This window comes from Drosophila kikkawai, chromosome 3R (assembly GCF_030179895.1).
Source record: "Drosophila kikkawai strain 14028-0561.14 chromosome 3R, DkikHiC1v2, whole genome shotgun sequence".
Classification (NCBI taxonomy): Eukaryota; Metazoa; Arthropoda; class Insecta; order Diptera; family Drosophilidae; genus Drosophila; species Drosophila kikkawai.
The window spans coordinates 7,893,833-7,917,140 of record NC_091731.1 but is presented as its reverse complement, the minus strand read 5'-3'; the positions used below and the strand labels follow the sequence as shown (position 1 = coordinate 7,917,140).

At 40.4% G+C, this 23,308-nt stretch overlaps 5 protein-coding genes across 6 annotated transcripts; 2 read left to right on the top strand and 3 right to left on the bottom strand.

Moving 5' to 3' along the window:
- Positions 1-879: 879 nt before the first annotated feature.
- On the bottom strand, positions 880-2,481 carry meigo (Solute carrier family 35 member B1 homolog meigo). The gene is made up of 2 exons (XM_017178937.3): positions 2,161-2,481; positions 880-2,101 (listed from the first exon to the last, which is right to left on the bottom strand). Exons 1-2 carry the CDS (start codon positions 2,363-2,365, stop codon positions 1,284-1,286), a joined length of 1,023 nt encoding a protein of 340 aa, XP_017034426.1. The 5' UTR covers positions 2,366-2,481; the 3' UTR covers positions 880-1,283.
- Positions 2,482-2,892: 411 nt separating this feature from the next.
- On the top strand, positions 2,893-3,833 carry LOC108083205 (3-oxoacyl-[acyl-carrier-protein] reductase-like). Its single transcript, XM_017178910.3, has one exon. The coding sequence runs from the start codon at positions 2,985-2,987 to the stop codon at positions 3,756-3,758; it is 774 nt and encodes a 257-aa protein (XP_017034399.1). The 5' UTR covers positions 2,893-2,984; the 3' UTR covers positions 3,759-3,833.
- Positions 3,834-4,074: 241 nt separating this feature from the next.
- Usp8 (Ubiquitin specific protease 8) lies at positions 4,075-8,025 on the bottom strand. 2 transcript variants are annotated; one of them, XM_017178908.3, is made up of 8 exons: positions 7,790-8,025; positions 7,248-7,736; positions 7,023-7,185; positions 6,476-6,967; positions 5,991-6,410; positions 5,358-5,591; positions 4,822-5,276; positions 4,075-4,760 (listed from the first exon to the last, which is right to left on the bottom strand). In XM_017178908.3, the coding sequence occupies exons 1-8, from the start codon at positions 7,882-7,884 to the stop codon at positions 4,430-4,432; spliced, it is 2,679 nt and encodes an 892-aa protein (XP_017034397.1). In that variant the 5' UTR covers positions 7,885-8,025; the 3' UTR covers positions 4,075-4,429. The 2 variants fall into 2 exon arrangements, with proteins under 2 accessions (XP_017034397.1, XP_017034398.1); XM_017178909.2 differs by lacking the exons at positions 5,991-6,410; positions 6,476-6,967; positions 7,023-7,185; positions 7,248-7,736; positions 7,790-8,025 and adding an exon at positions 5,659-5,852.
- A 2,733-nt stretch (positions 8,026-10,758) lies between these two features.
- Trm7-34 (tRNA methyltransferase 7-34) lies at positions 10,759-12,009 on the top strand. The gene is made up of 3 exons (XM_017178921.3): positions 10,759-10,949; positions 11,014-11,666; positions 11,723-12,009. Exons 1-3 carry the CDS (start codon positions 10,829-10,831, stop codon positions 11,903-11,905), a joined length of 957 nt encoding a protein of 318 aa, XP_017034410.1. The 5' UTR covers positions 10,759-10,828; the 3' UTR covers positions 11,906-12,009.
- mTerf5 (mitochondrial transcription termination factor 5) lies at positions 11,970-13,981 on the bottom strand. The gene is made up of 4 exons (XM_017178920.3): positions 13,690-13,981; positions 12,654-13,632; positions 12,373-12,597; positions 11,970-12,312 (listed from the first exon to the last, which is right to left on the bottom strand). Exons 1-4 carry the CDS (start codon positions 13,877-13,879, stop codon positions 12,024-12,026), a joined length of 1,683 nt encoding a protein of 560 aa, XP_017034409.1. The 5' UTR covers positions 13,880-13,981; the 3' UTR covers positions 11,970-12,023.
- Between the last annotated feature and the right edge of the window lie 9,327 nt (positions 13,982-23,308).

Sequence of the window (23,308 nt, the reverse complement as noted above, 5' to 3'; positions counted from 1 at the left end):
AAAAAAATCAATTGTTGATCGAAGTATTGGAACTGTGAAAAGCTTTTGTAGTAGACCTTAGATTACCAGATTACCGGCCACTAAAGCGTTCCAATCAATTATCAACTAATAATCAAATATTTTCAAACTATTTAAACGGTGGTTCCGTTTCTTCGGTGGCCAAGCCAAAGCCTCTTCATCGGCGGCTGCCGAATCTTGAAGTCCAAAATCTTTGATACTAATGGAGCAGCTTCAGAACATTCCGGCGGCTGAACCTGATGTCACCTGTTGTAGCTGGAGCAGTCTTCAGCGAATTTATGTCCTGAAGTAATTACTCGCAGCCCAAAACATTGTTGGAGCCGTCCGAGAAAGTTAACTTGCAGCGATGAAGGCGGCCACAAAGCGCCTCCGTTATTGATGTTGGAGATGATACTATCAGGGCAGAAAAAGTGATGATTTGGAAAGAATATGATTTGGTTAAGAATAATACCAAATGCATCCTTCTTGCTTAACTGCTGGACAGTCTCTCCTTCAAGAAATTGTGAAACACACATATACATATCTAGTGATCCAATCCATCAAATGTTTTGTAAATCCATCCAATGTTTACGTAAACCCTCGAAAGAAGAGTTGATGTAATTTTCGAAATTAAAAACGTGCTCATTTTAAGGGCCGATATATCGTCTTTCTGTTATACAAAAATTTGATTTTTCGGGGGAATATGTCAGAGGTAACATTTTTCAAGGCTGTTGTCCTGTTTCCTCAATAAAAGCTATTTTTAGAAAGCCAACTGATGAAGCCATTACTCCCTTGCAGCACAATTCGGCACTGAAAGGAGCTCCGTCATTTTGCCCAGTTTCGGTTCCAAGTTATGTGAGTCATTTAATAAAACTTCAATGGTTATTATTTACAAATGATTTATTAAATAAAAAAGTTTTGCCTTTTCATGGTTTATGGTTCGTTCAACTATTTATTTATTTTAGTAACTATGAACGAATAACGTGGATGAGAAAATGGCTGCAAAAGCATTTGTCTTTATTATATTTTAAGATAAGGCCTGTGTTCAATGGATCTTGTGATCCGGCCAAAACTTTGTTCCGTTTCTAATTGGTACACTTTAATAATTTAATTATCTTAAATCAATGATTTTTGGGTTTTGCAGATCAAGAATCGAATGTCATATGTTCGCTATAGCTAAGGAAAACCCTTTGTACGATTAACAGAAAGTCGAAAGCCATTGTCTCCTCTAAAAGTGGTAATGTATGTTCATATGTACATCAGGCCACGCCATCAATAAGTAAATTCTACGAAGTCAGCTTCTTCATCTCCTCTGACACCCTACCCTCGGCTGGGGGCTTCTTGGCCGGCGCAGCTGGCGGCTTTTGCTTTCCGTATAACATGTCCACGAATAACGCGGCGAAAACGAGGACCGCTCCGAGCCACTGGCGGGCAATCAAAACGTTACCAAAGAGCAGCACAGAGCACAGGACGGTGAAGAATTTGCGCGTGGTTGTGACAACGGAGCAGGCCAGCGGCCCAAAGCTGGCTACCATCAGAAAGATGAAGAACTGTCCCAGGACGCCGCACACAGAAATCAGCGACAAATGGGTCCAGGCCTCGGGATGGCGAAGTGTGAAATAAAGGAACTCCTTCGCCTCACCGGTGAAAACCATGGCAACGCCCAGCATCAGTGTGCTCCAGAAATTCATGGCCTTCATCATTTGCTGTCCCGACGGCGCACTTGCTGCTCGGATGCGCTCCTGTACAGCGCCGGTTAAGCCATCCATGGAGAGACTGAGGAAGAGCAGCACCTCACCCAGCATCGTTGTCTCTGCCGGCAAATTGGATACCTTACCTTCCTTGTACATGAACAGGATAACGCCCAGCACGATGGTGAGTACACAGGCGTAACGCGTCCAGCTGTACGACTTTCTTCCAATGAGCACGCCCAGGATCATGACGGGAATTGGCTTGGCGGATTTACCAACCACCGCCGTGGGATACGGCACCCAGCGCATGGCCATGTTAGTGGACACCATGGCCAGCAGATATGTGAGCGAGCAGGCCACGTAGGATCCAACATGGGTGGTGTCCTCTTTCTGCGGTCGCACGGTCAGAAGGCCTGCAAGACTCAAGGTTCGTGGGCTTTCTCGCAGGAACTTGAAAGAAAACTGTCCTCACCTTTGGCAAATACATAGTTGCAGAGGCACTGCACCCACACCAGAGCCAGGGCATAGGTGAATCGTTCGCCCACGGATCCGTCCGCTTGCACTTCCTCTCCGTAGCGCCCCCGCGTTAGCTTCTCCTGCACAATGCCGTACAGAAAATAGCAGACGAAAATGCCCAAGGCATAGATCACGAAGCGGCTGCGCTCCGGCAGAATCATCGTGGTTCGATTGATTGGGATTCAAACAGTTGGCATTTTCCGGGGCGGCTAAAGGCCCGTGATTTTAAGTTGATTATGAATCTAATACGTGGACGCTACCTGCCGGTCAGTATGCCCTAACGGCCAAAATCCCAAAAAACGCCTCGCGGAGCGCGCATCCCTCACTAACTGGTCACACTTTCACTGTATTAAGATCCATGATGCAAATTTTTAAGGTAGTCCCGTCCAAAAAATAAGACCCAGTTCGGTCTTTTAAAGTTTAGTTAGACGGATAGCCTGTAAGTGTGAGAGAAAGCTCAATAGCGCGTGTGTGAACGAATAAGTACGAGCAGTCAGCATAAAAGCCCCTAATCCGAACGAGTTGAACTCGACGGGACTACCTTGTATAATTGTACCATGCGAAGATCAACAAAATAAGTAAGTGTATGGTAACAGCTGATTTGTTGATCATAATCATAATGATCATATACGAAAATATGTATGTATTCATTTTAAAGCTTTTACGATCTGACGTAGGAGCTTTCCGTCGAAAAGCTATTGCAGGAGCAGGGTTAGGGTTGATTCAGCATCGATTTACTACCAGCTCTCCAGTTGCCAGTCCTCGTTTTGTAAGATTTCAATGTCAACCTTCAAGGACAAAGTAATTATTGTCACCGGCGCCAGCTCCGGCATTGGAGCAGGTTGTGCTGTCCACTTGGCTGGCCTCGGTGGCCTCCTGGTAATAGTGGGTCGCAATGCCGGCAATTTGAAGGAAACAGCTGACAAAATTGTAGCCGCCGGTGGATCAGCGCCCTTGGAGTTGCTGGCCGACATGACCAAGGAGTCCGAGGTGGAACAGATAGTGACCGCCACTCTAGCTAAGTACGGACGCATCGACGTTCTGGTCAATAATGCAGGAATCCTGGAGACCGGTTCTATTGAGAATACCAGCCTGGAGCAGTTTGATCGCCTAATGAACACCAATGTGCGGTCCCTGTACCAACTCACCATGCTGGCCACTCCGGAGCTGATCAAGAGCAAGGGAAATATTGTGAACGTGTCGAGTGTGTGTGGACTAAGGGCCTTTCCCGGTGTCTTGGCTTACAACGTATCCAAGGCCGCCGTTGATCAGTTCACGGCCTGTGTGGCCCTCGAGTTGGCCTCGAAAGGAGTTCGTGTAAATGCCGTGAATCCCGGTGTAATAATCACCGACATTCATAAGCGCGGCGGCATGGACGAGGAGACTTACGCCAAGTTCCTTGAGCACTGTAAAATCACCCATGCCTTGGGTCGGCCTGGAGATGTCAAGGAAGTGGCGGCGGCCATCGCATTCCTTGCCAGCGACGCAGCCAGCTTCAGCACAGGTGTTAGTCTGTCCGTGGACGGTGGTCGCCATGCCATGTGCCCTCGTTAATTTACGAAAGAGGAAAAACCGATCACCTTTTGCATTGAATGAGTTTTTTGATAATTAATAAATAAGTCTATAATATTTGATTTTTTTTAATTTCGAAGTGCGTCTCCGAGTGTTAGTTCTTTGTTGTTGTTGTACAACTTAACAATTGTCTGCCAGGGAATTATAATTTAAGTTCGGACAGCGGAAAAAAGGTAGGTAATTTTCATCACCGATTTACATAATTACATATATATCCATTATAGACGAACAAATATTTTTTTCCTACCTTCATTAAACGTTAAAGTATTCCCTGCTATGCCACATTAATTAATTAATATACAAGAAATTTAATTTCGTTTATTTTTTGGTTTAAAAATATTATTGCAAAATACAATAAACTATAAATACACAATCACGCCCATAAGTGTATTTCCCATTACGTACGCGTAATACCCTTGGAGTCCTTGGTTCTAGCGAATGCAGCTCCGCACACCCCCTAACAATACGCCCCCTTGCGTAACACTATCCTTTCGGCAACAACAAACAAACAAGCAACAGTTATTCGTAATTGGTAAATGATCAGTGGGCGGGGGCGACTAGACAAGAGGCTATACGAATAATGGAATCGTAAATCAAAACACAATTTAAGACTGCGACGACATTGGAAGGGGAGAAATCGAACGGAGCGGCGCTCATAATGACAATTGCATTGGCGGCAGCCGAGTGTAAAAAAGAATGTAGGCGGCGCTGGAGACCACATTCGAGGTATCCAGCGTTGTAACGATCTGGTCGTCGAATTTAAACCACTTGCCGTAGTTGGCGCTTTTGCAAAAAGCCGTGTAGTGGCCACCCTCCATGGAGCCATAGTGATTTGAAACGGCATAGAGCTGATAGGTTTTGGGCGTGCCTGCCCGTGACTCCGCCCGGGCAATGTAAGGATTCATCTCCAGGTTCTCCAAAGGAAAACGCAAATAGTTTTGCTTCTTTATGTAGGCGCATGAATTGCTGGGGTCCGCGTAAAAACTGTAAGGGAATCAAAGAAGTAAAAGCACATTCGTATATTCATTTGTTGATGGTGACCCACCGCTTTAAATGCACCACTAGCACTGGCGGCAGCTTCGATATATCCAGCTTCTTTATGGCATCCCTTTTGGTTTTGCAGTTTGGGCAATTCCAGCCGTGGATGCGCTCTCCGCTGAAGTACATATCCATGCACTGGCTTAGCTGGCAAACATTCGAATTGGGCGGCAGCTCCAAACTGAGATTCGAGAAGCACTCGTACGTGGCCGACTCCTTGTGGCAGGCCACGCACTTAACGGTGCTCTTCATCTGGCCATAGAATAAGTGCAATATCATGCTCTCCTTGGCCTTGGTGAACTCCAGCCAGGCTTTTTCCGAGGCGCTCATTGTCTCCCGCTGCCGGGCCACGCGCAGCGTCTGCAGGTCCGAGTGAAGCCAGTCCATCAGAATGGTAAGGAATTCGTGAGAGTCCTGCTGATCAAAGCCGCGAAAGATCTGCTGATATTGGCCAACAATGTACTGAAAACATAACAGCAACAACACGGCAATAGAACATTAAAAATGCATTGAAAAAATGTCTTGAAGTCCGAGTGGACCCACCCTCAAGTCGCGACTGGCCACACACTTATACTGGCCGTTCCACAGCTCCTTGATAAGTGCGGCCACCTCCTCGATCACGTGTCCGTTGGTCCTGCTGTTGCTCCTGCTAATGTAATCTTTGTATTTGTCCGATATGCAGTACTCAGTCAGCTGGACAGTGTTACTCAAGCACTGCAGAATGCTGTTCATATAGCAGGTGTTGCCCAGGTTCTTCAGGCCCGTCAATCCGCGTCCCTGCAAAAGTATGGAGCAGAATGCAATTGTTATTGAGAGTAGGCATGAAGTATTCTTAGAACTTTACTCGTCGCAGTGGGAGGATGGAGCTATAAATACTGTAAGTGGTGGGTGGAGCTGCTGGCAGCTGGAATTTCACTCCCGCCACACAAAGCATTCGCGAAATCCTTTCGGCTGCGGCTTCTTTTGCTCAACAGTTTAGGAATTCTACGTTTCTGTGGTTTGGACATGCTTTGAGTGCGGACAGCGAGTGACTGAGACTCAAACTGAGGCTGAGAGGCCGTCCGGTGGACGGGTGTTCTTGAAACGTGAGCCCTTGGCTATTGATTTGGCTATTTATAGGCGGACAATGTGAATCAACAACCCCAACAAGTCCGTAATCCCCTCTTGCACACTCACCACATTGTGACCCGCAACGGGTGAGAAATCACGGACCCGCTGCACTGGCCTCTCTTCCGTTCTGTGCTGTGGTTTCATAGCCCGATCGAAAGTGGGCCTTTCCACTCGACTAGATTCGTATGACGGATCTATGGGTGGCATATCTTCACCGGACACCTTAGGCACAGACCCCAAGCTGTCGAATAGATCATGCTGGGGTGGTCGGGTTGCGGGCGTTGGGGATTTATACGCCTTTTTCGCTTCGCGTGCAATAGCCAGCTGGCGCTCCCGCTCTAGTCGCTCCTGCTCGTGCTGGTCGTCCAGCCGTTGTCGCTCCTTGATCTTTGACTCGATGTTTCGCGTGGCCTCTACCTCCTTGGCCGTTAGCTGCTCTTCCTTGAGCCGATCTAGTTCGTCCCGCAGTCGGTTGTTCTCAATAACCTACAAGTCATAATTGCACAAGCATAAATGTTTAAAAAATAATTACAAGAAATTAGGTTATTTACATTGTCGAGGGCTTTGCTTTCTAGTTGGAGGATTCGGAAACGAAGCTCCTGATTTTCGACTGCATTTAGGTCGTCGCCCTCTATGGCCTGTCGCTTCCACATTTTCGAGGCACTTTCCAGCTGAACATCGTTTTGCTCGGCCCGCTGTAGGAATTCCTCCTGATCCCGCATGATCTCGGCAATGGGCTTCGTCATTGGCGCTCCGTTGGCCTTGTTCAGCCCCTGCTGGTCGTAGGTGCGCATGGCTGTAGGCTTGCTGGCTCTGTTAATATTTGGCCGAGGCTTAAAGTCCTTCGCGCTGATGTCCTCCTTCATGGTGATGTCGTTAATCGAAGGGTATTCAATGTCATCGATGGTTTCGATGTCATTATTGTTCTGCTGCGGCGCCTGTACACTGGGATTTGTGCAATGGGTAGGGTACATCATGATGAAGAACTCGTAGCCGCCTTCAACAAGCTGGATGGGAGCCCGGTAGGTCACGTCCGGATCCCACTGCAATGCGAAGATGCTTTAAAGATTTGTTGCTCAGTATTTTTTTAATAATTACATTCTTTAGGATGTCCAGAAGCGTGGCTATGGCTGTATTTGCAGCTGGTGGGGAATCCTTGCTGTTCCAGTCTATTAAAACCACAGAATCCTTGACGGCGCGCGAAGCCCAGGCAGCCTTTCCGGTGCTACTTAGACGAGCCTGCAACCGGCCAGCCGACATCCTGGAAGTGGAAAAGGTAAGTGAGAAAAATCGGTGGTGAGTAAGAGTTTTTCATTTACTCACCCCGGTGTTATGAGCTCCTCAGGTACATTGAATGCACAGAAGTAGGTGAGGTGAGACACTTCATAGTCCGCACTGGAGCGACAGTCCATGACCAGAACGGACTTTTCCTGCATGCGTCGGTACAACTCCTCGCATGTAATTAGCCCCAATCGGGCGAAGTTCGTGGCCAGTTCTCCTGTCGAGCTTTTGGGCTCCTGTCCATTGCCGACGATTGAAGCAATTGGTTCCGCCACCGGGCATTGCAGCTGCTCATAGCGAAGCAACAGGGACTGGCTTATCAGCTCCAGCGAGTCCATGATGCGGCGATTCGACGCGGTATCGCCCAGCATCTGGCGCACAGTCGTCTTGTGAATAGCGTAGTCCGATTTCTTGCGAATGGCGGTTAGCATATTGAAGTACTTCATGTAGGTGATATAGGCCAGCTCCTCATCGCCATCCAAGCGGTACTCCTCGGCGGCCACGTACAGCTTACGAGTGGTGTTGAGCAGGCTGCGAAAACAACGATGAAATCAAAGCAAACTCAACGGCGAATTTAAACTTACATTTTCATACTCGTGTTGCGCAAATCGGGGATTATTGTCATCTTCTCCAGGTCTTCGATGTTGGAGCTCATGTAAAGCTTTTTTAATTGGGCCATAATTAGGGCTCCTCCTCGTCTTCCTTTACCTTCTTATTGTTTGTGGAGTGGGCGAATCGGGAGAACTGGGTGTCGGTTGACCTGTTATCATAGCAAAAACAGCAATTTTTTTCTTCGTTTTGCTGTAGAGGTGGAGAAACATCGATGCGAACATCGATGACATCGATGTTTTCGAAACATCGGAAACATCGATGCTTAGCGGGGCAACATCGATGTTTTTTCATTTATTTATTGTATTAATTATATTTTAGATTACTACAGATGGCGACTCCTTTAAAACGTTTGCTAAAAAATACTTCTGCGTTCTCGCATCTTCGCACGAATCTGAAAGAGTTTTCAGTAAAGCTTCACAACTTATAAGTGAGCTTCGCACGCGGCTCCTCTTCCTTAAACAAAAACAAACATGGAAAAATATGTAAATATATATACTAGAGTTCGGGATAGCAATATCCTAAAAAACTATTATTTTCTTTGGACCATGTATATATTGAAACATTGATATTAAATTTGTTTTTGTTTTTAGTTTTTATTTACAAACTAAGAAAAAGAAACTATATACCAAAGAAGTGGAACATGAATATCATGAAGTTTTATTTTAATTAGTTTTTTGTTTTTTTCATTTAACAAGTGATTAAAAAAATTGAATTTTTGTTGAAAATTTGTCTTTTATTTTTTTAATATTACAAATTATAATAAAGTTCATATACACTAATATAACTGCTAATTTTTATACCCTTGCAGGGTATTATAATTTCAGTCAGAAGTTTGCAACTCAGTGAAGGAGACGTTTCCGACCCTATAAAGTATATATATTCTTGATCAGCATCAATAGCCGAGTCGATCTAGCCATGTCCGTCTGTCCGTCTGTCCGTCTGTCCGTCCGTCTGTCCGTCTGTCCGTCCGTCTGTCCGTTTCTACGCAAACTAGTCCCTCAGTTTTAAAGCTATCTGAATGAAACTTTGCATATAGTCTTCTATATGCTCTCACTGCTACATATGTCGGAACGGGCCGGATCGGACGACTATATCATATAGCTGCCATACAAATGTTCGATAAATTTTTGGAAAAAAAATTATAACTTGGCTGTTTTTCGATATTATTCCATCATTTTTGAGATATAGCCATTTTATATTATTCCAGAATTTTGGTAAAAATTTTATGAAAATCGGACCACTATATCTTATAGCTGCCATAGGAACGATCGGGAAATTAATCGAAAAAATTATAACTTCGTTGTTTTTCAACGTATTTTAATCTACTTTGACACATGAGCTTTTGGTATTATTTCAAAATTTTGGTTTAAATTTTATGAAAATCGGACGACTATATCTTATAGCTGCCATAGGAACGATAGGAAAAGTAATAGAAAAAATTATAACTTCGTTGTTTTTCAACGTATTTTTATTTACTCTGAGATATAAGCTTTTTTTTATTATTCTAGAATTTTTGTATAAATTTCATAAAAATCGGACAACTATATCTTATAGCTGCCATAGAAGCGATCGGTAAATGTATAAAATATGTAAAGCTGGTAATGTAAAACTGTAACTGTCAAACTGTAAACATAATAAGTATAGATAAAATGTAATGAAACTTTGTTTTGTGAGTGTTTTCAGCATTTAAATCTATAATATAAACCAATCTGCAAGGGTATACAAACTTCGTGCCGAAGTTAGCTTCCTTTCTTGTTTTTATTTAAAACATCGATGTTTCATCGATGTTTTTCGCCAAAAACATCGAAAACATCGATGTCCCCGAACATCGATGTTTCTCCACCTCTATTTTGCTGCGTTTAACAAATAGGAATTCCTCCTAACCTGCGGGCTAGAGATGTAAGTAACACTGGTATATCGATGAATATATCGAATTTTTAATGTCAGTTGTCCACTTCGCTGCACTTTAATACTATCGCACGTGAATCACGAAGTGCAGCGGAGGGCCTTTTTAATGCGAATTTTTCTCTTTGTTTTATTATTGGAGATAAAACTTAACTCATTCTAAAAGCTGACAAAAATAAGAGAAAACGTAATTTTAAACCGATTTAAAAGATTGTATAAACATTATAGGGATATTTGAAGGAACGTTGGAAATACGGAAAATATGGTCTAATACTGTCTTCCCACACAGCGCATTTGTGAGGAACGTTTGGGATTTTTCACAAATGTGAAACTCGTGTTCCCACACAACATTAAAGCGCATTTAGCATCCGAACAGCTGATCGATCAGCTGTGGCTCATGAAAACGTAAACAAAGGCTGTCGAATTGGCAGTTGCAAATTTGAAATGGAGCATTTACCAACTATTTTGGCTGTTGTAGAACAGCAAAAGGCACAGATTGCGTCAGAATTTATCCGCAATAAATTTAAATGAATTAAATGACAAGGAATTTTAGTTTTTCTAATGATTTTTCTCTAACAGGTGGTATACGCATCCAAAATCTTTAATATAAGGTAGAGGCAGGCGATTTATATTAAATAGTAACAATTGGGGACATATTGGGGCAAGAATATACAGAAAAAACGCCAAGAACTATTTTGGGCACGCTTGTAGCTTTGGCGCCACGTTTTAAATTACATATCTCATTTGTTCCTCGCCAAATTGTTTACATTTTCGTGGTGAATGGTCAAATTAAGAAGAAGAATCAGAGTTGCACCGAAGAACTATCGCCTAACTATCGCCAAACAAACCGTGGTTAGATTTTAATGCTGAACTAACGACGGGCCATTTGGGAAAATTCGGAACGGTAAAACCTTATGGAGCATTTGTTCAACGGATGCTAAATGCGCTTTAATGTTGTGTGGGAAGACCCTATAATGTGAATTGGCTATTACAAGTGTACTGTACAAAAGTAGCCATATTTAGCGGGAAACCAGCTTAATTAATTCGGATATCTTCTAAATGGATTGTTTTGGATTTACAGCTGATTAACAAACTACGGTTTTCCAATGGGAAGGACTTCGAAGGACAAACGTGACATATTCTATAGGTTGGCCAAGGAGCAGGGATGGCGGGCGCGGAGTGCCTTCAAACTTTTGCAGGCGGATGAGACGTTCCGCCTTTTAGAAGGTGCTGTTTACCCCCGACCGCGTGCTCATTGTGTTTCTTAGCCTAACTACCTCTCCAATTTCAGGTCTCACACGAGCCGTTGACCTGTGTGCTGCTCCCGGCAGCTGGTCCCAGGTTCTGGCCAAGCGCATCTACGAACCCCTTGGGCCGAGTGAGCGGAAAAAGGTGAAAATCATCGCAGTTGACTTGCAGGGCATGGCGCCTATAGAGGGCGTTACACAGCTGCGGGCGGACATAAGTAAGAAATCGACAGCGGAGGCCATCATCAATTTTTTTGGAGGAGACAAGGCTCAGATAGTGGTCAGCGATGGAGCTCCGGATTCTACCCGCATGCATGAATTCGATTGCTATGTCCAAAGTGAGCTGATCCTCTCCGCTTTGAGCATTGCCACTTATGTGCTGGAAACGGGAGGCTCCTTCGTGGCGAAGATCTATCGAGCGGATAACATCAGTCGCGTTTACACCCAGCTAAAGCGTTTCTTCCAGGATGTGTGCGTGTTCAAACCTTCTGCGTCGCGGAATTCCAGCATTGAGGCCTTCGTGGTGGCAAGGCAGTTTTGTTTGCCCGAAGGTCACAAGCTTTGCAATCTGACCTCCGAATGGCACGATCATCCCGAGGCGTCGTGGGTGGTAAGGTTGAAGGGAGACCCTCCCATCGTCCACGTGCCCTTTGTTGCCTATAATGGTGATCTAGACTCTGATCGCACCTATGATTTGGTAAGATTCTAGCGCCATTGCTGTTGCCAGCCATTACCCTGTATTTTCTTTTCCAGGGTGAAAACTATGTATACAGGGAGGCAGTGCAGCAGCCACTGACAGCCGCTTATCAGGAGGTTTTGAAGAAAACCGGCAAGGTGAATCTTAAATACAAGCCCATCAAAGTTGTTCACGACAATGAATTGTACGTAGATTGGAGAAAAGCAGCATCTGACGATGCGGTTTCAGATAACAAGTAGCAGGAGTTTGAGGTGGCAAAAAGTAATGATAAGGAAACCTAAGAAGTGATGAGGGACTTGTGCGTTCTTGATGCTAATTCCAATAAAAAACTTTTTATTTACAATTCCTTTGTTCGGCTTACAAGTGCTGCATGACTAGCTTCTCGGCCGGCTTGACGCCGTACTTGTAAACCTTGTTGAGGCTCTCAGGAAAGTCGGGCAGCAAATTGTTAAAATTCTCCACGTGATGTGTATGCTGTTCCGTCCAGATGCCGTCGCCAGTGAAGTGGAACTCCGATTCGATAAGGTAGAGAACAAGGGTCAGGATCTCGTTATTGCTCAACTCATAAAAGTCCGACACGGGGAGCTGCAGTTCCTCCTGAGCATCTGGGGCCTGAAGTATATGCATCTTCTCCTCAATGCGTTTTCTGTATAGGAAGGAGTTGGAAATTATGCATTCCCTTAGTTGCAATTTCACTAATTCTTACATGGGATACAGCAGCAGATGGATGTTGGCAAATATTTCCTTCAGTTTAAACTTTTTGCTGCGCAAGAACTCCAGGCACTGTTTAACATGCAGCAAGGGTGTGTGGCACCAGTTGGGATGGCGGGAGAGCAGGTTGCGCAGCTCCTGCTCATCCTTAGATAGAATGTTGCCCAAGTAAACAACAATATCGCGACCCTTGGTGCGATCCGAGCCATCTCGTGCAAATCTTGATGGAAAAACTAGGTTTTTGTCTCCGTGGAATATTCGATTTTACATACTCACTTTGCAAAGGCTTCGGAGCCGCAGGAGAGGATGTGCAGAGAAGCGCAGCGCACCTTAAGCTGACTAAGGTAATCTAGACGAAGTCGCGCTTTATTTTGGTAGTGTACCAGGCGCAGCACTCTCGGATTGGTGCCCAGCACTTGGAACTCCTCGATTTCCTGCAGGTCTCTTAGGCGCTCCAACACCGTATCCGGTCCCAGGGTCAACACCTCCAGACAACGCAGCACGGCAGCCTCGCTAATCCCAAATGCATGAACATGCTGCAGAGTCTGCCTTAAGCTATCGCATGTGGACATCAGAATTTTTGGCCGCCGAAAGCCAATATCGCGTATACTCTGCGAATCAATGGTGGGGATCTCCTTCAGAATACGACGAATATTGTCCGCGTCCGAGTAAAGCAGAAAACTATTTTTTCTAAGCCGCTCTTCTGTGAACCTTAGCTCTGAGGTTAGCAGCTCGACGGTGTCCTGCACGGCACGAAAGCTCTTGTGACGTATGCGGGAGTAGACGCGCCATAGCTTCTGCAGATCACTGTCGTCCATCTGGAGCCGCTCGCGTAGGTAGGCGTTCAGCAGAGATTGCCTCAGACTCTTCAACGTGAGGTTTTCGCTGTCAAGATCCCTCATATCCACCGGCAGGTGGATGCCGGTGAAGTAATTGGCCAGGCGTTCTGCCACTTTTACATCGTACGGGATGTAGGAGTGCGCCTTCAGGATTTCAATTGATTTGTTCACCACCGTGACGTATTTGGACAGCGTTGGGATGGTAATATTCTGGAAGCCGCACTCCTCTAGGACACTGTGGCGATTAGCTAGCGTGGCGGCTCCGTAGTAGATGATCATTGGCTTTGTTATGATGTCTTCCACGGTGTAAGCCAGGGATTTTAAAGTTTCATACGAGTTGAGCAGGTCTTTGCGTTTCACCGTCTTCAGTTCGGGATGCTTCTCCAAGGCAGCGACCCACGCCCGGTAGTTGCTACCTAATATTTAGTTTGGTTAATATTTAATAATAATATTTTAAGCTGACATTAACGCACCCAACGATTTGGACAAATAATGAGCGTTCAATGGTTCTTCCACCGGCATTTCTACGGCAGCGGGTTTCGGTAGCTTTGGCTTAGCCTTTTCCTGATTGACGGTGCCTGTTTTTGATGTGGCCATACTGCGCGCCATCTGTCCCAGGCATCGTGCCAACAGGTGCGCTTGATTTTGGCCCTTGCGCAGCATAATTACAACATTTCCAAAGGTTTATTTACATGTGAGCACGAAAGTGTGAATATGTAACATATTCGCGGCGAATGGTTTATTTTGCGGGGCGAATGACAACTAGAACTGGGAAAACATCGTAGTGAATGGTACATTTTCAGTTGCACCGGAAAACTATCGATGACTTAAGTACCTATCGGCGCGAATTTTAAATTAGTGCTTTCACTTTACGGCCACGGGTTTGATTACAAGCAAACATCTTTTCAGAAACGAAAAATATAATTAAAATGTATATTTATTAATTAACCCTGATTTTAATAAAAACAAAAATATATTGAAAAAATTATGGCACGTCTTGTAGAAATGGAATAATCAGGCCTGCTCCGGTAATCGAAAACGGCAAGATTTTTTCGTTTTCGTTTTTGAAAACGCGAAATTGGTGCTCCGGTAATCGAAAACGAAAGATTTTTTTCGATTTGAAAAACGGGCACCTTTTTCTGGCCGGAATGAAAAGTATATGCCTTTTTTATGTGAAATCAGATCTTATTTACAAAAGGAAAAAAATAGTTTACTCAGTGGTCTATTGATGTTTATTCCACACCACCACAAGATCATTCTGGCAGGTAGTTATTTTATAAAAAATTTATTTCCGACCCCTCCTCAGATTTGACAAGAAAATTTTTGCCGTGTTCAACCAGTTTTCTCGTTTTGACGATAGGTCGATAAGTACACCGCAAAAAGTTATCGCCAAGGTTGCCATATTGTTGGTGGAACGAAACATCCAGTTAAAAATACTTATAAAATATAAATGAATACATTAATAACTTTAAAGGACCGCCAAAATGGTTGTTTATAAATAATGCTTTTTAATATGATTACTTAAATGGTCCAAATTAACTAAATAATTATTTGAGACCACCGGAATTAAAACTGAAAAGTGTGGCAGCATCTTAGATGTCTGATTTGCTTAACTCTAGCATTTTTTTTGCCTTTTTCTGGCTTATAAAAAGGGCAATTGTAAATATAAAAGGCAGTACTTTAAGTTGTTTGCTTATTACCAAAAACACAAGTTAGCTGCTTGAGCAGTGAGAAACAATGAGAAAACGAAACATTCCGATAGCAGAAATTTGCCGAAAACCGGAGCAGCTAAAAACGAAAACGGTTCGTTTTCGTCCAAAACGAAATTTTACGATTACCGGAGCAGGCCTGCATATAAAAAAGCCATTTACTTTTCATTCCGGCCAGAAAATGGTGCCCGTTTTTCAAACCGAAAAAATCTTTCGTTTTCGATTACCGGAGGACCGATTTCTCGTTTTCAAAAACGAAAACGAAAAAATCTTGCCGTTTTCGGTTACCGGAGCAGGCATGAGTATTGAATTTTGGACATTTATACAAAAATTTTTTTACAATATTAATTTGCCGTTAGATAAGTCATCACCGATTTTATTGAGTTTACTAAGCGACTTAAATTAAAGTTTAAATATCCTTTGTGTTCAAAATGCCTTCTTGCTTTAAATGTAAACGATCGTTCGATAATGTAAGTAGTCTTTATTTACATTTAAAAGAGTGCCATAATTTAAGTGCATATGACACATATTTTTGCTCTGAATGTTGTCATTATTACACAGGCTTAGATCATTTAAAAAAATTTCTTAAAATCATGTATGGTATCTAATCTTGCCAATTAGAATAATGAAACCCCATTTCAAACCAAAACCCTGTATGAAAATGAAAATAGTGAAAGTACGCTAAAAACTGACGATGAAAAAGATAAACATGGTATTGATGATCAATATTATGAAAATATTTCTCTTAAGTTTTTATGTAGCTTGCACTCAAAACCGAATTTTTGTAGGGAAGATGTCCAAATGATTGCTAACCATTTTAAAGAATCTTTTTGTAAACCTATTTCTAAAAGAATTGAGACACTCCTTTCTCAATATGACAAAGAAGCCAGTATGGAATTAAAAGAAATATGTTTATTTTTACAAGATCCCTTCAAAAACATAAATTCATTTTTTAAATTAGTAAAATAATTAAAAAGAAAGGAAGTATGGTGTAATGCTAAAGAATTTGATATCCACGAAAAAGTATCTCCGATGTTATTCCAAAATAAGCTCGTTCTTTCTGAAAAGAAATATAAAGGAGTTCTTACGCCCATACAATTTCAAGTCAAACATTTTTTTGAACTTAAACGACACAATAGAAAATGCAAAACAATTAATGTTCGAGACGGGAGAAATCAAAAATATAGTTAATGGCAAGATATGAAAGAAAAACTTTTACTTTTTCCAAAAACAAAAAAATTGTAATTCCGTATACACTATAGCCAGTCTTTTTGGCGTCTCCAGAGCAATAGTGTGCCAGATCTCATTGGAGTTTTGCAGAGAGGTTATCAAAACATTTACTAGAGAGTATTTACCACCAGATTTTCTCACCCAAGAAAAAGTTACGGAAACCGTTAAAGGTTTTGAAGACATTTGGTTTCCACAATGTTTGGGAGCAATGGGGAAGGGTTTAATAGTACAAATATATTCATAATTTAATTTATTTATTTATAACTAGATGGGTGTCATATCGAGATGAAGTCGAGAGCTAGGGATGCAGTGGACTATAGGAACTACAAGGGTTGGAACTAAACAGTTGTTTTCCCTTTGTGCAGAAGGAAATTCCACCATTAAATTCATATGTTAAATAGTTACAGATTCTCGTATGGAAGTGTGGGGAACTGCTGTCGAAGCCACGATTCCAACGTATTTGAGAGTTCCAGTTTGAAACGGAAATTGGTGGAGTCAAGTAATTTACAAGAAAATGCAAAATGTATTAATGGAGTCCAAGTCCCTATTTTAATATTAGGAGACTCTGCATTTAGGTTTTAAAAAAATAAAAATGATACAACCTCCATGTCGGTTGAAGAATTGGAAAAGGTTTGAACAACCACATTGAAAACACTTTGCCTATAATTGCATGTTCCTAACAATTGTCAAAGAGAATTGGAGTCTGGTTACCAAAGGGAACAAGCTGATCAAGAAACTTGGATAGTAAATAGAAACGAAAGTGCTGATGGCATTAGGAAAGCGTCCATTTTTTATCTGAAAACTCTCTCACTCAATAAAAACGTATTAATTTGTATTTGTTTTTTAATTTCGTCAAAGTTAACGTATAAAAAGAGATAGCATTAATTCAGAATTATTCAAAGACGTACTGCAATGACAGTACTAGGGATTTGTGTTTAGAGGAAATCAAGTCAATAGCTGCAATAGCCAATAGATTCTTTTGCCTTTGTCCAGAATCCGCTTTCCTTGGGGCCGTCTTTCTCAATAACGACAAGGGAAAAAATAGGGAAAAAGTGGAAGAATGGCTGGAGGGCTAAGAATGGATGATGCCTTCTTAGAAAAAGAAAGCATGCAACTCTTTGCAGGTGCAAAGTTTGCACTTCATTGGCGTACTGGCAAACTATGATTGCCATGACCATAACTATTTATTAGTAACAATTTTAGATAGTATTTAGTTTTTAATATGAAGCTGAACATTTTCCTTAAATCCTTATTTTAACATCTTAAGTTTAATTTCGCTTACTAACATTACAAGTGGATTAGGCCTCCTGGGGAAACCATATAAAAAAAAAAGTGCGCCAATCTCTCAACCTCCTTGGTGGCGTGGAATAATAGTGTTAAAATTTTTAACATTTAAACTAACACTGGTTTCTATGCATTTTTTTCCCCAATACGATCAACATAAATTCGCACGAATGCCCAAAGAGGTGCAAACAAAAATCAAACTGACCTCGTCGACCGCTGTCGAACAACAGGCGACTATCCACGGCCCAAGCCCTCTTTATATAAGGCCTGGCGAGGTTTAGTGTGCCCGTCCCCTAATAGGAAAAAAAAAAATTAAAATAAAAGAAATCAAATTAAACACAAAAAATAGGCTTTTCTGGATTTTTTCAAAGATTGGGCTAGCTTTTTCGCGCTTGATCCATTATTCGAAATTTCGTCGTGAAATATGTACAGTTAATCAGTTAAAAAAACAAAAAAGTTACAACCATTAAGGGCAATGTGGGAGACGTCGTAGTTGCCCTCTCCTTATTTGACGGGCGGCCCTTGGGCCAAAGTGGACAGCCGCACACATCGGCGGCTACTGCTTCGGAGCACCGTCCGTTTCTTTCTTTTTCCTCTTTTTTTTTTTTTAATGCAGATCTTGTTTTGTTTTGTCTGTTTTAAGTCATTCTTTCCTCTTCATTTCCTTTTTTGTATTTGATCTCTATTTTTTTATACTTATTATGTTTTCAACAACAAATTAGTTAACATAAATAGTTTATTAAGTATTTAATTATATAAACATAAAGGGTTAGTCAATAAATACGATATGTGCAGATGGCACTATCAAAAGAAGAGTGGCAGGAAGGGCAGAAGTCCAATCCACTAGTCGACTTCCGATAGCCCTCGTGAGTGCAATTTGTATTTTTAATTTTTTTTTTTTTTTTTTTTTTTTTAATGACTAATTTGGCTTCATCAATAAACTTGGCAAGTTCTCTGAAAAAGATTTGTTCCTTGGTGATGAGTAAATTTCTTATATTTTGAAATCGCTTAAATATTTTATATTTTTTCCTGATGTCAGTGTGTCTTTGGCAGAAAAAGATTTGATGTTCAGCATCATCTAAAGTGTTGCAGGTTTCGCATGTGTGGGAATCCCGAGACTTCATTGCGCACAAGAAAACATTGTCATAAGTCTTATCTGTGGGTAATCTGTTTATTACTTTGATTCTTTTAGCGCTCCAATCTAAGCCCCAGTGCCAAGGTTTGGCTGGTAGTTAATTGAAAATCGAAGCGAAAAAGTAACCTCTGTTTTGAGAGATTAGATTAAATTCATTATGCCACTCCATTTGAACTCTGTATTTCACATTTCTGACAGCTTCATCAAAACTACAGCTAGAGCTAATTAGCCTACCTTGCCGCGTAGCCTGTTTGGCTATGGCATCAGTCTTTTCATTTATCGATATGTTTTTATGCCCTGGAATCCAGTGGATCATAAAGGAAATACATTTAGACTTGTCAATGTTGTTATGTATTTCGTCTATCAGGTACGTAGAAGGTTTCGTAGATTTGAGTCAAACTTTTTTTTCGCACCAATTTTAACAGCTAAAAGTATTCCCGTAAGTTCAGCAGACATGGAAGACAAATTCTTATTCATTTTGAATTGAAAAGTCAAGAGGCTAGGGTATTCAAGTATCCCTTCACCAGTCAGACCGTTTGTTATAGACGCATCCGTTGATAAAATGCTCCACCCATCATCTATCCATGCTTCAAGCTTAGATAAGTAAATGGTGTTGCATTCTTCATGCGAGACCTCAAGTTTTTTCCTCCTCAGAACAGAGTCGACAATGGTGAGTATGGGACTGACTTTGTGTCTAACATTTTCCCTGTACTCTTTAAAGATGTCTTGAAACTCCTTGAAGACTGCAGTGTACGCAGTTTTTGCCTTAGACCGCGACACCATGTCATATAGTGCAGGATTAACCTTGAGCAGCTCTTTAAACGTGAGTACCTTGGCTCTGTGCTTGGGAGGTAAGACTCCAGCAAGAGCAAATATGAGGTAAGGCGATGTACGCGGTGGAACACCGACACACCTACGCAAACAGTTGGCATGAGCAGTATTTAGAGATTTGTTATTGCCAATGTTGAGATTTGCAAAGCTGGTGATAGCGTGTTCCTGCTGCGATCTGATGAAGGATTTGAAAATGTTGGTAGCAATTCTAGGTCTAAGCCCCGACTTGATATTAGTAGCCATCTCTAAAAGGCATCCACTTCTTGCAGTTCTTTCTCTGATGCTGACAATATGTAGCTTGTCTGACATATTAGAGCTAATTACTCTTCCTAGAAGGGTAATGGAGCCTTTTAGAGGAAGTACGATGTTGTTGCAACAGATTGTGCGTCTTTCCTTTTTCTTTCCTATAGGATTTTTTATTTTAAATTTATTTCGTTAATAAGGCACTTATTTGAACAAAATAAAGTTTATAATTGCTAAAAAATAAATTTACTATTGATTTTTACTGGGTTTGAGGGGATTTGACCTTTGGGTCTATTAAAGCCTTTGAAAAATCGGGTATGCGCAGTTTTCTTTATATCTCGGCTCACAGAAGATATACAGCAATACCCAATATGCCAGGATAAAGGATATTTATTGTAGTTTTACTCTGCAAAGTTTCATTTCCTTTTGACCGACAGTTTTTGAAAAAATCGCATAACAGTCAACTAACCTCGGGTCGGCTCCATACAAAATATGACAGAAAAATTTTAAAGTCTTATAACTCCAGTTTAAGAGGATATGCCAACATGCACGGTATATGGGCTTTTTAGGAGAAGTTTAAAAAATATTTAGTGAAAATTTCAATGGATTTTAACCGACAGATTTCGAGAAAATCGAATAGCAGTGGGTGGTGTAGTTGGGCTGATAACAGAGGCGCGAAGTATGAAAATGGAACCAGCTGTGAACTGGGAACTGTGAGCAGAGGACTAGTTGCTGATCCAAGGAACGGAACCATGTTAAAAAAATACTAGATTTAAAAAAATTAGCCATTTAAGCAATTTAATATTGAATAAAGTAACTGCCCAATAAAAGACATCGGCATTTTGAGCATTTTGATAGCTGTTTCATCAAAATCGGTTCAGTCGATTAAGAGAAAACGGCAATTTTTCATTTATATAGTTAAGTTATCGCCTTGGAGAATAACTTTAGTTCAAACTTTTATTTATTTGTTCTTTATTTATTAAGGGGGGGGTAAGATATTTAATTTTTTTTTGTCCTAATTTTTTTTTTATTTTTTAATTTTAAGGCCTAATATCTTAAGAATATTGTGTCCAAGTTTTACATCGATCATGGGAAAATTGACGAAGTTATGCAGAGTTGAACGAAGGTCGGTTGGTGTTAAATGCATGAGAATCACAAAGTTTAAAGCGCTCTCCTGAAAAATTCAATTTTTCAAATCGGTGTACAAGATTACAGAAAAACTACTGGACCGATCGATTTGAAATTTGGCACACACATTCTTTAACTAATTCCTCAGGTATTCACGTCGGCCTTTTTTTAATTTTTAATTTTTATATATTTTTAAATTAAGAAATAACGTTTTTTTTTTAGTCAAAAATCGGGGTTTTGACTTCAAATTTTGATAAAAAATAGAGAAAAAATTTTTTAAATAAAAACGCTTCGTGAATACCTCGGGACACTTATCCTTTAACGAATGATGTTTAATTTTTGTAGATCGAATGATCCTGTGGACTGTTAGGATGTACACCGCAAAACAACTTTTTTTGGAGGCGACTCGGGAGATTCCCTATAACTTCTCTACCTCAAAATATTTTTCAATACAATATTTATCAAAAATTATTTAAATGTTGTGTTATTATATGGTATTTAATTCATTAAGCTAACTTTAGCCGTTCCGCCACAATAATTTTTTAAAAAGTGGCCTTTTTTTCACCGAATTAACCTTACCCCCCCCTTAAGAAAAAGAGTTATTTTCAAAGTATACATTCGTAGTATGTCGTTCTTGAGTCGTGATCCGTTTAAGACTGAGCGCAGATCAAGCTTATGTTTTTTATAAAGCTTACAATAGGTAGGAAAGCTTATGATTACTTATGATGGAAGCTCTATTTAAATACATATATACTTATGATTTATATTTAATAATAATGAATGTAGGTATATATGACACCCCCAGCGCAAGTTTTAAGAATATAGTTCTTAAATAACTTAAAGGTTAATACAAAAGAGCTTACATATCTAATTTTGACATTTGTATATTCTCTTTACTTGGTCTTTGTAGATTTTTTTATTTGGGTTGCTATTAGATACGAGATAGTTTCCGTCTTGCCTATAATCGTTGATTTGTTTATATTTCGGCTTTGATTTACCAACAGTATTATTTTTTACAAATTCGTTGTTGAAATTAAGGTTATTTTCATTGGTCTGTTTTGAATGATTTAAGCTTTTATTATTAGCCAGCTTATTAGTTAACTCTTCTATATCGCTGGTAGAAAGTAAATTATTTAAGAGGTCAATTGGCCTAGTATTAGTGGTACTGTGTATAGTGTTATTGTAACAAATTATAGCTTTCAAAACTTTTTCTTGGATAGAATCTTTGTTATTGTTATCAGCATTAAAGAGTCTAATATGTTCATTTAGCGTAAGGTGAAGTCTTTCTATATCTGAATTCCCTGTTTTTTTGTATGGAGTGGTAAAATGAATTTCGATTTGGTTTTCCTTTAGGTATTCTTGAATAGTTAATATTTTAAATTCATTGTCTGTGACGATTTTATTTGGTTTCCCTAAATATTGTATTCTACATTTTATTGCGTTAAGTAACGATATCCATGATCTATCCTTTAAATAATGACAAGTAGCGTATTTACTTAACTTATCGATCGTAGTGAGATACATTATATTCCTTTGAGGATACCAAATATCCATATGAATAATTTCATTTTGTTTTTGTGGCGTTTCTGTTAGACAAAAGTTATATTTTACAGGATGACGATAGAATTTTGCTAAATTACATACAGTGCAATTATTAATGTGTTTTTGGATTTCTTTTAACAAATTAGGGTAGTAGTATGATTGCTTAATTTCTAAGAATGTTTCTTGTATGCCTCTATGATTATTTTTTAAATGTTCTTTTTCGATAATTCTGAGAATTTTTTCTTTGTCTGTGATATCTTCTAATAAGGTTGTTGATTTTATTATTTTTAAATTTATGTTATTAGAAAAAAATTGTCTATAGTTTTCTTGAAATTTTAGGTATAAAGAAAGGTCTTCACAGTAAATAGCGACAACTCCCTTTTCTGGTATAATTTCTTGCATAAATTTTAATACGTTTCTTGGATCACCGTTCGATTTAACAATGTGTCTTACTTTCTTTTTGTACAACATTTTTGTGGTTCGCGATTCGTGTTCTGCAGCTATTATAATTATTTGTATCTTGAAAATATTTAAGCATTTCTCAGTGATTTTAATAAAGTTACGATCGTCAGTCTCTGCACTATGAATCGTTTCTAGATCGTATTCGCTAGTAAACAGATTAATTAAGTCTTCTGAGAAATCTTGATCTTGTCCGTCGACTTTCATATTTTCGTGGGCGGTGATTCTTCCGGTTTCAATTAAAAATATATCTGAAACGTCAATATCAATTGCCTCGTCTAAACGGTTTTCATCGTGTTCGGCATTTGATTCTCTAATCCTGCTGAGACCGTCTGCTAATGCATTTTCTTTTCCTTTAATAAAAGATAGATCGAAATCAAATGCATTAAGTTGGATTTTCCAGCGCTGTAGTTTTAAATTAGGCTCTTTTAGGTTGTGAAGCCATACCAACGGTTTATGGTCAGTTTTAATTAAGAATTTCCTTCCATATAAATAGTATCTAAAGTGGTTTGTAGCCCAATAGATTGCCAG